The sequence below is a fragment of the Nomascus leucogenys genome, chromosome 2, assembly GCF_006542625.1.
Source record: "Nomascus leucogenys isolate Asia chromosome 2, Asia_NLE_v1, whole genome shotgun sequence".
In the NCBI taxonomy this organism is placed as follows: Eukaryota; Metazoa; Chordata; class Mammalia; order Primates; family Hylobatidae; genus Nomascus; species Nomascus leucogenys.
The window spans coordinates 83,945,894-83,960,365 of NC_044382.1; the positions used below are offsets into that span (position 1 = coordinate 83,945,894).

The 14,472-nt window shown below is 44.8% G+C and overlaps 1 protein-coding gene across 2 annotated transcripts in view; it reads left to right on the forward strand.

Moving 5' to 3' along the window:
• DCUN1D3 (defective in cullin neddylation 1 domain containing 3) overlaps positions 1-14,472 on the forward strand; it is a 51,691-nt gene that overhangs the window by 26,158 nt on the left and 11,061 nt on the right. For both annotated transcript variants that reach the window (XM_030800058.1, XM_003261456.4), the window contains one exon: positions 12,944-13,479. In XM_030800058.1, the coding sequence (XP_030655918.1) occupies positions 13,049-13,479 (431 nt within the window). In that variant the 5' untranslated portion in view covers positions 12,944-13,048. The remainder of the gene's footprint in view (positions 1-12,943; positions 13,480-14,472) is intronic.

Sequence of the window (14,472 nt, forward strand, 5' to 3'; positions counted from 1 at the left end):
ACCAGAATGCCTTCCAACAGGTATAGAGCTCTATTTTTAATTACCTGATTATCTTCGCACATGTTAATGTACTCTGGGGCCTCATGCCACATGAGCATTTGTGAAAATAAGTAACTTTAAAAAAAAAAATCAAAGCTTAAACCTTGGGGCCTCAAGTTTCAACCTGCAGAGAACGTATTCAAATAAAGATGTGCAAACACGAGCATTTCCTGTCAGTCTTCGAAACTTAAACACTTTCTTAATAGCCTCTTCAGCACATAAAATCAAAGAGGAATTGTCTCAGTTATAGGTATTGAAACCAAGAGGGTAGCCAAGTTCAGGTTAGATTTGGGCTTTCAGTTTCATGCGATATGGTTTAGGTCAAATATCTGTTTCAGCTGGAAGGTTGATCATGTTATTGTACAGAGAAAGACTTCTGAGAGCTTTTGCTTTACAGCCTTTTACATGGTGTCTGAATGCTGGGACGGGGTTCCTCCTTGGGAACAAGATGACGACAGCAAATATGTACACAATAGAATAAAGCTCCTGAAGTACTCTGTGGCATATCTACTTGCAGGAGGTCTAACGGTGTACAAATTGCAATTGGAAAGATTCTTTTAGCCAGTTAGTCATACCATCTTTTAAATAGCATCCTACTGGTCCACGTAGTTATAATGGAATTTGACAGCTTTTATGAACTTGGGATCATTGGTCCTGTTGTTCAGCTAAGTGTCCTATGATATATTCGACTAGAAATTGTGGCCTAGTCAGTTGGTTCTGAACGATGAATCAGAACATCTAGCTATTAGATCTTCTCTCTCTCTGCTCTCTGAATAGAAGAGATCTGAGTGACATAGCTGTGTCTTGGTAGGGACTCTTTCAGTTGTGATAGAAAACCTGATATCTGATTTATGCAAAGGAGAGTTTGTTAGCTCACACCTGTGAAGTTCAGGCTTTGATCTTGACTCTAGGAACAGTTGGATTCAGGGTGTAAATAATGCCTTCAAAATTCAGTTTCCCTTTGTCTCTTCGTACTGCTTTCCACTTGGTGATTTCATTTTTGGGTTCTACCTGCATTTTAGCTGAGCCCCATGTGATAAACAGGGACCATTTAATCCTCACAATGACCCTTGAATAGGCATTCTTATTTTCTCTGGTGGCTCTTTCTGGTAGCATCTCCAGCCTCCTATATTTTCAGTGTTGAGATTCTCTCTGGCTGGCTTGTCATGGGCATATCCTGGATCCAGTCATTAAAGCCAGGGGCATGTGAGGACTTGGTGGGCCTGAGTCCCATAGTTCTTTATGAACCCCACCCAGCCATATGGCCGAGAGCGAGGGAAAAGGATCTGCTGGTGAAAGTTGGGTAATCATCTGATGAAGAGCCTGGATGCTGGGAAGGCAGACACGTCTGCTACAAATCTGTCCTTTGACCCAGTCTGCGGCTTGACAGCCAATGTTAGTCTTCACACTAAATCCAGCCCATTGACCATTTCCAGGCATTCCACATTTCTCTTTTGAATGAGCCTCTTGCTCCCTGGGAATGTGAAATCACTCAATCCATGGGCCAGACCCTTCTACCCCTGATGTTAAACCTTTGATAAGGGGACTGTTACTCATTAGACCTTAAGATGGTCATCATCTTTGTCCTCTTCTTTTCCTTGGAGGGAGTGTGAGGGGGAAGTTGATCTTCTTTTGAAAGAATAAATTGAGGAAATTTAGATATAAGTGAAAGATGTCTTTAGGATTAAGCTGCTTTTCTCCCCATTCCCCCATCATTTAAAAACACTTTCTTAAAATCCCTGGAGCCAGAATCATTGGATCATTGGATTGGTTAGTTTTTTTTTTTTTTTTTTTTTTGAGACGGAGTCTCTGTCACCCAGGCTGGAGTGCAGTGGCTCCATCTCGGCTCACTGCAAGCTCCGCCTCCCGGGTTCACGCCATTCTCCTGCCTCAGCCTCTCCGAGGAGCTGGGACTACAGGCGCTCGCCACCACGCCCGGCTAATTTTTTGTATTTTTAGTAGAGACGGGGTTTCACCGTGGTCTCGATCTCCTGACCTTGTGATCCGCCCGCCTCGGCCTCCCAAAGTGCTGGGATTACAAGCGTGAGCCACCGCGCCCGGCTTTTTTTTTTTTTTTTTGAGACAGAGTCTCACTCCACAGCCCAGGCTGGAGTGCAGTGGCGCAATCTCCCTCACTGCTACCTCTGCCTCTGGGGTCCCGCTTCAAGCAGTTCTCCCACCTCAGGTTCCCAAGTAGCTGGGATTACAGGCATGTGCCACCATGCCCAGCTAATTTTTGTATTTTTAATAGAGACGGGGTTTCACCATGTTGGCCAGGCTGGTCTTGAACTCCTGACCTCGTGATCCACCCGCCTTGGCCTCCCAAAGTGCTGGGATTGCAGGTGTGAGCCACCGTGCCTAGCCTGGTTAGCCTTTTTGATGTGATTCGCAGTGAAGCAAGACTGAAAGGATATACTCCAAAATATTAACCGTAGGTGGTGAAATTAGTGATTAGCTTTTTTTTTTCTTTATGCCTCTCTGTACTTTCTAAACTTCACAAGATAATTATGTAATACTTTTGAATTTGCCAGCAGGAAAGAGAGCCTAGTGACCTCACTTTTCTGACCAGGTTACTGATGTGGTTGAAAGCAGGAATTCTTTTATTGTATGGGTCTTTTCTGTCCCTCTTCCTCTTCCTGTCTGCTATGCATTAGCAGTCAGCCTCCATTGTGGGGAAAAAGCTGATAAATGTGGTCTTAATGGATTTAGATTTTTTTTTTTTTAAGAATTAGCAAACATTAAGAGATTGATTGGTTACCACGTGGTGAACCTGAGGCCTACTTAGAGGCCTTTGGCTCCTGAAACCACATATCTACATTTGTGGTCATCCAGGTGACCTTTAAGACATTTGGCTGCAGTCATTTATCATCTGTATATTGTGTTCCTTCGTCATCTTTGGACTTATTTCATAATTTCCTTTCTTGCCTTTTACTTAAATGCAAAAATCTAACCTTATCTCCAGTTCACTGATTTTCAGTCAGTTGCTGACTCCCAAGTTCCTCAGAAGGTGATTGAAAAATGAGCAGTTGATGTGGTAATTGGGTATTTTGAGGACTAATCAGCTACAATCAGGTAAACCTCCAGGGTGGCTGATAACCATATGCTGACTGGAAGGAGGGTATTAGTGCTAATCAGTGGTTTACTTTCAGTGGGCTTTACTGAGGCTCCATCCTAAGGAATAAAACAAGCTGCAAGCTTATAACGGAGATGAAGAGTGCAGCAGGCATGCCGTTTTTATTAGAGTAAAGTGCAGCACAAATCCAGGATGGCCTTCTGATTTTAAACAGGGAAAGTCACTGGAAAAGCTGGTGTGAAAACAAAGAATGACCTAGAAATTTGGTGCCCGTTTATGATGCCCCCCATTGCACATAAGTGGGTGGTTAGAAATGCCCAGATCAGTAGTGACAGCAAAAAATATTTCAAGTATGGGTCAGTGAAATGATATGGCCCTTTTTGGTTATTTTGAGTTATGTGGGATTAAACATGTAGCTCAGTTTGGAAGCCCAGAGACCAAAAAAATGGTTCATTATTTGGTATTTGGAAACTTTATAGTATGTGTGTGTGTTGGCTTGGCTGTATTTGGCAAGTAGGCATTTGTTCTAGCCAGCCCACACTGGCTTCAGTCCTGAGGCCTCAACTGGACGTATATTCTTAGTAGTGTATGCAAAGGGTGCAATGTGAGGAACATTGAGAACACTTTCAAAAAGAAATGACTTTATGCTAAACTGGCTGGCTTTAGTCATGTGACCTAAGATGATTTTTTATAGAAATATAGCCAGATTTCTTTTTTAAAAGTTTTCTCTGTCATCCCTACCCCTTTTCTCCCTTCCTTCCTTCCTCTTTTCTTTTGCACTTTTGAGATTGGTTGATGTAAAAAGTCATGGGTTCCTCCTCAACCCTAACTGGAACTGCTGTCTTAGCTTGTTGCTGCAGTATATTTTAGGACAAAAAGTCTTTTAAAAGCTGGAAAATAGAAGCAGACGGGTCTCGTTTGCTTTGGCAGAGGGATCGGCTTTCCCTCCCAAGTAGCTCTGGGTAAGACCTAATCTCCAAAGGTGATCTTTGAAGTCTTAAGTTGGAAGTGGCAGCAGCAACTCTGCATTTAAAGTGTTCCCTCAATCTTTCCTTGTTATTTTTGCACATTTACTTTCTAGGAAGTAGTTTACAAATGGACACCAGCCATATTCCATCTTTTTCTCAGGTCATTCAGAGTCTGGCTGCCAGGCGGGATCAAGGGGCTCCTGTGGTCTTGCCTTGAGACTCTCTGGAGGATGGCTGTGCCAGTACAGCAGCCTCAGCCCCTGGCAGCTGTAGAAAAGCTGTCTGAGGAATTCATGTACTCATGTTCTCTGGCCTTTGGGTATCTGGCATATGTAGGAAGAAATAAAAAGCTGCACCCAGCTAGTTCTACAAACTATTTAGATGAAAGTTGAAAAGATGGGCTTTTTATATTGCTAATATGTAGGAGCACCAGCATCTGGCAGTGGTTTCTTGCTGCTGAATAGATTCTAGATGGGAACAGAATGGAGGAGTGGAATGGATTGGTCCTTTCTGTCAAGGAAGCCTCAGAGCAGATATCAAGTGCCTTGCTGACACTGACTTTTGGTGCCAGCATTTGCCTCCTGTTTTTTAGCTCCTCATTTCACAAATCTGTTCCTTGGGTGTCAGGATGTCCATTAGTAGCCAACATGCATTCCTCTGAGTGGGCTTCCTGACCCAGCGAGCTGCAGCAGTCAGTTTACTTAGGTCTGTTTTCCACGTCTGGGCCTGTTACTGACCCTCCAGAGATCAAACTAAGATGATTAAGGAGAGGGAAGGCTGCAAAACTGGTGTTTCCTATCCCTCGTTGTTCAGATTGGAGTAGCCCTGCTTTCCCTCTGCTTTTGGACTTCTGCTTTTTCTTTGACTCTGATAGTCTTGGGCAAGGAGAAGTGTGAGATCTGTTCACCAAGGAGGCAAAGTGCCTGTCCTCAGGAGGGTTGCACATTTAAAACTTTGGCCTCACTGAATGCCAAAAAAGGTGAAGTAGTCCCAGAATATTAGACCTTGGAAAGACTAACCCAGACCCCTCACTTTAATGTCGGTGTCACAGAAACTCAGAGAGGTTAAGTGGCTTGCTTGAGAATGCACATTGCTCAGGAGGATTTCACACCAGAACCAAAGGCTTCCTGGGGGTATATTCTGTTCATATTGACTTGGTTCCTCAGGAATATACTTAGGCATTGATAGGATGTTGGACATTTTCTTCTTGGGGCACCAGGACCTCCTTAAGGATAGGGGAATATCCTGGCACACATCATAGCAGAGAACAGTAGTGAGACCAGTGATGGGAAGTGGCGAGTTTAGAGTCAGACTGCCTGGATTTGAATCCTTCTCCTCCATAGATTGGCTGTGTGACCTCAGGCCACCTCCCTCAAGCTCTATTCACTTCCTCCCTCTGTAAAATGAAGATTATATTGTCTTCCTTATAGAGTCGTGGATTAAATGTGATAATTCATGCCAATAAATATATGTAATTATTTTTACAATATTGTTATTAATATACATTAATAACATGAGCCAACCATATCAACCCTCTCCCTCCTCCCTTCCATTTCATGCTTATAGACATTTAAGGACCAGAATAAGACCTGCCTTCTCTCTGAAACTTCCCCGTGGAAAGTCTGGCAGACTGGTTTTATTTTCCAGCCTTACTGCTTAGTAGTTAAGAGACTTGTTTCCTAATCTATGAAAGCTGCAACAACTCTTTTCTTGAGGTTGCTCGGAGGCTTGAAGGTGATGATGAATATGAAGCATGAAGCCCCAGGCTCCACAGATACTGATTTCACGTCCCCAGTCCCTCTCTACTTTTCTTTCCATAATAGTAGTTCACACTTCTCTTTCCTTCTCCTGTCTGCATTTGTACAGAGTCTCAGTGTGGGTTTGTCCTCTGTGGTGGTTCTGTTCTGTAAGACACAGTTGAGAGTAAACCCCTAGAAGACAGGGACTTGCCTGGTTGTCATTTCATAATCTGCCTAGGAGATGGGAACAACTTCTTGATCTCTCTTTGGAGCTAGAGCAACCCAGGGACTGCAGCCTCTGGGATTGCCCTTTGGGCCCAGCAGTGGCCGCTCCAGGCCTAGGACCAGGCAGCCAGCCAAGCCCATCCCCAGGAACAGCGGCCAGCGCTGGCACAGGGGAGGAAAGAGTCTGGAGGCTGATGTGCAGAGGAGGGAGGGAGAGGCAGAGCAGCTGGGCCGAGACTGAGGGAGAGAAGCTGGAGGCTGATCTTGGTCCAGCAGAAGCTGAGCAGAGCTGCTGTCTTTGGTCTTTCAGGTAAACACTCAAAGCTATAAGTAGAAAAGAAAAAAAGCCGAGAAGTTGGTTTCCCCAGTTTGTGGGGTTTTTTTTTCCTTCTTTCTTCTGCCCTTTCTTTCTCCACATCCCTCCTTGTCTCTGGCTCCATTCAACCCATTTGTGTCCCTTGCTAATGCAGGAGAGTGGTCACTTATTGTGAGCAGACCTGAATCGCCACAGGAGATCCGGGCTGGCTCCTGAAAAGAGCACCGTTCTAGGAGAAGGGAGACGATTCTGTCACCAGCGTTGTGACAATAATTATAACTATTATAGAGGCTAACACTAACAAAATGCTTTCTGTGAGTCAGGTATTAAGCAGAGCATTTACCTGCATTATCTCATTTATTCTACCCAATAGTGCTTTGAGGTACAGCTGCCCCGTTTTAAAGTTCCATGCGGACAGTTCCTGTTATTTGGTGAGATTGCCATGGCAATGGCAACGGTTTGTCTTGGTTTGTCTGAGGTCATCCTCTTCATCACTGCGCTTCTGTTTCCTCCATTCCTAGATAGACTCCTTGACCTCAGTGTGTCTCCGTTTAGTTTCCTGTAAAATGGGGGTAATTGCTTCACAGAGCTACATTTATATATAGCTTTCTTAATGTACTAACAAATACAAAATGATATTCATGACTAATAATGCTCTATTGCTGTTGAAAATTTGGTGCCGGGATGTCCAGATTATGCTGAGGCTGTCCACTTCAGAGGTGGCAGTGATGGGGAGGAGGACCAACTGGGAAGGCAGTTCCATTAAATTAGTAACTGAGTGGAAAGCTAGACATACTTTCTTTTGCAGATCTACAGAGTTGGGACTAAGTGGAGAGAGGAAGGAGTTTGGAACTGGCTGAAAGCCTGCTCCAGGTTAGGGACTGGGCATAACCAGCAATTCAGTGTCTGTTGGGCACAGCAGATACTCAGCTTGATTTTATTCAGGATCAATCACAAGGAAATCCTGTGTTGTGGAGAGTCTGATCCTCCAAGCATTACTGGGTAGTGGTGTATTTGAGTAGGATCAGTGCTGTGGCAAGATAATTGGTTTTGGAACAAGCCCTGGGCCAGTGACTCAGTGCAGGGATAGGCAGTCCTGGCCAGCTGGGCCTGTGGAATCTGAGGCCTGGAGCCCATTGTTCAGATGGGGTAAGTTGGGGCTTCCAACAGGCTAACCAGATACTACTGAGCTACTACTACTACTGATACAGTAACAGCTGTCATATCAAGTGTTTTCTCTGAAGCCATGTACCTTTAATCTGCATTTCCTCACTGAATCCTTTCAAGAGCTCTATCAGGCAAATACCATTTGGCAGATTGAGGAAATTCAGGCTTCCATTAGGGTCAAACAATTAGCCAGTGGCGCAGTTGGGCGTCCTTTTCAGAGCTGGAGCTTTTAATTGCGCTGGTGGACAAAAACGTCACACGTTTAGGGCATCTGGACTAATTCTCGTTTCCATGTCTGGTGGGGCTGAGCCTGGGTGCATGGTGCCTGCCTGGATCGTGGCAGCAGGGCTGGCCTGGGGAGAGGGCAGTGAGTAGGAGATCCTTCTTGAGCACCAAGCACAGACCATGTGTTCTGTCTCCAGTGGCTGATGGTGAGATTTGCTGCTCTGGGGTTGCTGTGGTGTCACTCCTGAACTCGGGGCCGGTCCATCATGTGTTCTCTCTAGGTGCTTTGCTGGGGGTGGGCTCAGCAATCTAGCCTAGGGGTAAATGTCATGGTATCTTGAGCCAGATATGTGATCATGGGTAATTTACTTTCCTCAGCCTCAGTTTCCTTGTTTTTAAATGAGGCTGTGATTAGTATATGTGAGTTCATGTCCCTAAAAGTGCTTAGCATAGTGCCTGGCACCGTATCAAGTGCTCAATAATTGATGACTGCTATTATTAGCTGTTAGCCATCAGCTGGTGAGTCTAGGGGAGACCTTCAACTTTAAAACACTTGAAGTGCTGTCAGCCTGGGCCACGGGGCTGGGCACTGTGATTGAGCCTGGGGAAAGCTCTGGGAGAGCAAAAGTATTTTCCCAGAGAAGGGGGTAGACACAGAAGAAGGTAGACCACTGGGCAGTAATCAGAGTAATTGGGGGACCATACTCACCAGATCTGGAGATATTTTCTTCTGGCTTTAGACCACCACTCGCCTCAACACTCAATGGAATGGGGGCATTTCGAAGAAAGAGACCAGAATGGAAGAAGGATCCAACCTTCTGGCATTTGCTGATTGATCATCTGTTGAAACTAATATTCTTCTCCTTTTTTTCATCTGCTGGGCATGTTAAAAGTTTTCAGGTTTCAGCTGGTTCTGCTGTGTCAGGTAATCAAAAGATGCTCTTACACGGAGGGCCGGTTGGCTCAATGGGATTAGGGCCTCTTTGGGAGCCCCATCTGTTCTGTCCCTACCTGAAGGCCTTGGCGCCAGGATTTGGAGGAAGCTGCTAGGATGAAGCATCTGTCCAGTGGGGGTGGGGTGAGTGGCCTGGGGTAGGTGGGTCAGATGGAGGCCAGGAAATCCTCTTATCTCGCTGGGTGCTCATGCCTCACTCAGCAGCAGGAGCTGAGCAGCAAACCCTGGTGAGTCAGCGTGCCTGGGAATTAGAGTTGCCAGTCTGTGAGCATGTGGGGTTTGTGTAAGTTTGGGCCTTTTGTTTCTTTCAGCATTCTAGTCTTTAGAAACACAAATCTGGAAACCAGGCCCTCCACATGGTACAGTCCTTGTTTTGAGATAATTCAGCTCGCACAGTTGCTTCCCTTGTACCATGGTCTTCCAAGAATTAACCCCTTGCCATTTGAAATTGTAATGAGTTGTACTTATGGCTTACTAGCTGTAGCCTTAAAGCATAAAAAGTCTTTTAAAAAACTTACTCAGGATGGTTATTTTCCATACCAAAAGCCCTTATAAGAGCTTCAGTGTATTTTTGAAGCCTAAGTAAAACTACAAGTCTTTGAGGGCATGTTTGGACATGTATTTTTGTCATTGTTCTCTTTGCGGGTGGAGAAGGGGACAGGCCTTGATATGACTAATCTCTAATAACTACAGGAATGATTGTGCTCTTCATTTTAAACTTACTGTATACTCAGAGCTTATCCTCAGAGAGAATTCCTCTTGAAGACGACCCCCAATTTATCCAGGCACTGTTTGGAGGAAGCCAGGTATTTTAGGCAAAGTTTAAAGCTCCAGCCTTTCATAAAAAACACCCTTCTGTCCCACTGCCGGTTTTCTAAGATCTTTCAGTTTGGATCATAGAGGTCCATGAAAGCTCCCTAGACCTGGGGAGGCCCGGGTGACTGACGTTGACTTCTGTTTAGTGTCTGTTTCTTGCTACACTTCTGGCTCCTGGTCCACGCTTCATTAACAACATAATTTCAGTGGCTGCCATTATTATAGCAGTTGGCAAAGTTTTATAAATACTAAATTGTACATGGATTTTCCAACAAACCGGTTGAAGGTAGGAATAAGTGTCCTGAGTAGCCAGAGTCATCTTAGAGAAATCACCTCGCTTCTGGCTCAGAAATGTCTAGCAATTTGTTTAAAAAAACACTTTTAAATTACATAAATAATTAATAAACCACCATGATGAGTTTGTTATGTATCAGTGCAAACTTTTCTTTTTCATCTAGCAATTATCCTACCATTTAGAGATTGTATTTGGGTAAATCCGTCCTTCTTTTGTTTTTCTATTTTTTTCCCAATTTTTTCAGTTTTTTCTTTTTTCCTGAATATTCTGAGCATTTTTATTTATTTATTTTTGGTAACTTTTTTTTTTAGCTTTTATTTTAGGTTTGGGGGTACATGTCAAGGTTTGTTACACAGGTAAACATGTGTCATGGGTGTTTGTTGTACATATTATTTCATCACCCAGGTGTTAAGTCCAGAGCCCAGTAATTATCTTTTCTGCTCCTCTCCCTCCTGCCACCCTCTACCCCCTACCCTCAAGTAGACCCCAGTTTCTGTTGTTTCCTCTTTGTATTCATAAGTTCTCATCATTTAGCTCCCACTTTATAAGTGAGAACATGTGATATTTGGTTTTCTGTCCCTGCGTTAGTTTGCTGAGGATCATAGCCTCCAGCTCCATGTGTGTTCCCACAAAAGACATGATCTCGTTCTTTTTTATGGCTGCATAGCGTTCCATGGTGTATATGGACTGCATTTTCATTATCCTATCTGTCACTGATGGGCATTTAGGTTGATTCCACGTCTTTGCTATTGTGAATAGTGCTGCAGTGAACATTCGCATGCGTGTGTCTTTGTGGCAGAATGGTTTTTATTCATCTGGGTATATACCCAGTAATGGGATTGCTAGTTCGAATGTAGTTCTGCTTTTAGCTCTTTGAGGAATCACCATCCTGCTTTCTACAGTGGTCGAAGTAATTTACACTCCCACCAGCTGTGTATAAGTGTTCCCTTTTCTTTACAACCTTACCATCTCCTGTTATTTTTTTGACTTTTTAGTAATAGCCATTCTGACTGGTGTGAGATGGTATCTCATTGTGGTTTTGATTTGCGTTTCTCTAATGATCAGTGATATTGAGCTTTTTTTCATATGCTTGTTGGCCACATGTATGTCTTCTTTTGAGAAGTGTCTATTCATGAACTTCGCCCACTTTTTAATGGGGTTGTTTGTTTTTCTCTTGCAAATTTAAGTTCCTTATAGATGCTGGATATTAGACCTTTGTCAGATGCATAGTTTGCATATTTCTTCTTCCATTCTGTAGGAATCTCTTGATAGTTTCTTTTGCTATCTCTTGATAGTTTCTTTTGCTGTGCAGAAGCTCTTAAGTTTAATTATTATAGATCCCACTTGTCAATTTTTGCTTTTGTTTTGATTGCTTTTGGTGTCTTTGTTATAAAATCTTTGCCTGGTTCTATGTCCAGGATGGTATTGCCTAGGTTGCCTTCTAAGGTTTTTATAGTTTGGGGTTTTACATTTAAGTCTTTAATCCATCTTGAGTTGATTTTTGTATATGGTGTAAGGAAGGGGTCCAACCTCAGTCTTCTGCATATGGCTAGCTGGTTATCCCAGCACCATTTATTGAATAGGGAGTCTTTTCCCCATTGCTTGTTTTTGTCAGCTTTGTTGCAGATCAGATGGTTGTAGATGTGTGGCTTTATTTTTCGGCTCTCCATTCTGTTCCATTGGTCTGTGTGCCTGTTTTTGTACCAGTGATTTTTTCAATTTTTTTACACAGGGTCTTTGTCACCTAGGTTGCAGTGGAGTGGTGCTATCCCAGCTCACTGCAGCCTTGACCTGGCTCAGTTGATCCTCCCACCTGAGCCTCCCTTGTAGCTGGGAATACAGGTGTGCATCACCACACCCAACTAATTTTTTTCTATTTTTTGTGGAGACAGGGTCTTGCTATGTCTCCCAGGCTAGTCACAAACTCCTGCACTCAAGCTATCTGCCCACCCACCTTGGCCTCCCAAAATGTTGGGATTACAGATGTGAGCCACTGCAACCGGCCCCAGTCCTTCTTTTAAAGTGGAGACACGCTTCTTTGGAAGCCTCAGCCTATAGGCCCTATAGGGACAATCACATTTATTGTGAACTTCGCTTGCATTCTAAGTACAGCCTTGCTGAGGACCTGGGGGAGAAGAAGAAGCTCCTCAGTTGGGAAACTTGGTTTGGAGTACTGGCTTGGTGGATGGTTTCTATAGGTGGATGGAGTAGGGCAAAGCAAGGGCATTTCACCTACTGTGTGGGATAGGCCCAGAAAGGAATCTGGAGAGATCAGGTTCAAATTTCATTTTGCTGCTTGGCTTAGGCCCCTGCTTGTAGTCTTGACAACCTCATCATTAGGGCATTATGAGACTATTGTTCTGAATATGGCCACCCCTCCTCCCTACTCATCCTACTTAAAAAGAAAATCTGTGCCGGGGGCGGTGGCTCATGCTTGTAATCCCAGCACTTTGGGAGGCCGAGGCGGGCGGATCACGAGGTCAGGAGATCGAGACCACAGTGAAACCCCACCTCTACTAAAAATACAAAAAATTAGCCGGGCGTGGTGGCGGGCACCTGTAGTCCCAGCTACTCGGAGAGGCTGAGGCAGGAGAATGGCGTGAACCCGGGAGGCGGAGCTTGCAGTGAGCCGAGATCGCATCACTGCACTCCAGCCTGGGTGACAGAGTGAGACTCCCTCTCAAAAAAAAAAAAAAAAAAAATCTGAGAATGTTGGCATTAGGAATTAGAAGATGAACCGTTTCTTTGTGCCTTCTGGCTTAACCCAGGTCCAAATAACTTTTCTTATGTGATGGCAAGTTGGCAAGACAGATTTCCTCTGGAATATTTCTGTCAAATTGTAGTCTTTGATGCATTCTACATATGAATCAGCCTCTTTGAAACCTATGTTACCTTAAGAATTTTGGGAATTTCTCTCATTGGTTCTCCATATGTGCCCCAGCCACTGCGTCGCCAAGGTGAAGTTACAGAGCTGGCCTATGAAGGAGATGATGAACTCAGTGTCTCTCCCATGGTTCGTTGTTGGCTCATGGAAATAGAGCGGTGAACCAGTGCGCACCCTAGAAGGTAGGGTCCATACCCCATTTCCCCTGCCCAGAGGTGATGGCTTTCTAATTTCCTTCCAGGTTGGCTGGCTCCTCTGGCTGATGGCATGTTGAGGTACATGGGCCAGCGGCAGCGAGGGCATCCGATCCAGAGGGGGCCACTCTAGAGGCCGGGCCACCAGCACCATGGGCCAGTGTGTCACCAAGTGTAAGAATCCCTCATCGACCCTGGGCAGCAAGAATGGAGACCGTGACCCCAGCAACAAGTCACACAGCAGGCGGGGTGCAGGCCACCGTGAGGAGCAGGTACCACCCTGTGGCAAGCCAAGTGGAGATATCCTCGTCAACGGGACCAAGAAGGCCGAGGCTGCCACTGAGGCCTGCCAGCTGCCGACATCCTCGGGAGATGCTGGGAGGGAGTCCAAGTCCAATGCCGAGGAGTCTTCCTTGCAAAGATTGGAAGAACTGTTCAGGCGCTACAAGGATGAGCGGGAAGATGCAATTTTGGAGGAAGGCATGGAGCGCTTTTGCAATGACCTATGTGTCGACCCCACAGAATTTCGAGTGCTGCTCTTGGCTTGGAAGTTCCAGGCTGCAACCATGTGCAAATTCACCAGGTTAGTCACAAACACTTTATGTCATCAGGTGAGCAGTGGAGGAAAGAGAACAGCATTGGGCAGTGGTGCCCAGCCAGGATAGGACTGGGTTGGCTTCATAGGGTTTTGGGTAAGTTTTTATTTTTCTGATCAGGTTCTCTAAAGCATGAATGTTTTGAGCCAAGTTGTGGCTATGATGCTGAGAAGCCCCTCTGGACTCTAAGGGTTTAAAATATATCTCCCTGGCTCTGCAGCAGACCTACTAAATAGGAATCTCAGCAAGGAAGGCCCGGGCATTTGGAATTTGATAAAGATTCATGTCTGGTTCTAATGTGCACCCCATGTTTTTTTTTTTTTTTTTTTTTTTTTTTGCAGAATAATGCCTTTGCCTAATTCATAGGTCAAATTTCAGGCCTATCCTAGCATTATTTGGCAGCTTCTGAGTAACTAGGCACTGCTCATCTTTGCCTTAAATGAGGAATAAGCCAGGGTGAGCCAGGTCACCAAGCTGCTGCTCAGCCCCACTGCTGTCTTGGACCTTTTTTTTCTTTTACTCCTTTACATGTCAGTTCACTCACTTGATATTTATTGTATGCCCAGCATGTGCCAGGCACTATGAGTACCAATACAGTAAGTGCCTCTGGGGAGGGGATATGCCTCTCTCCCTCCATGAAGCCACTTGCCCTTTCTAGTACTTAGCATGTTGCCTGCCGTCAGCCAGGCCTGTGTATAATAAGGTCAGTTGGCCTCAGTTACTAAGCAGTAGCTGTGCATATTGTTCTGGTCATATGTCCCTATAGAATGTGGTTTGTAGAACATGGGGTTATGAATAAGAACTGACTTTGAGACCCAGCCATACAATTTGTAAGTTTGCATGCCCCCCACCCCAGGAAGGTTACCTTCCAGACCTCAGAGGCGTCACCTCTTCAGCAGATACTACAGTCCCTGAGAAGATGATCAATGTGAGACCATGCTGTAAGCTGAAAGGGTTGTATAGATGTTAAAAAATACATA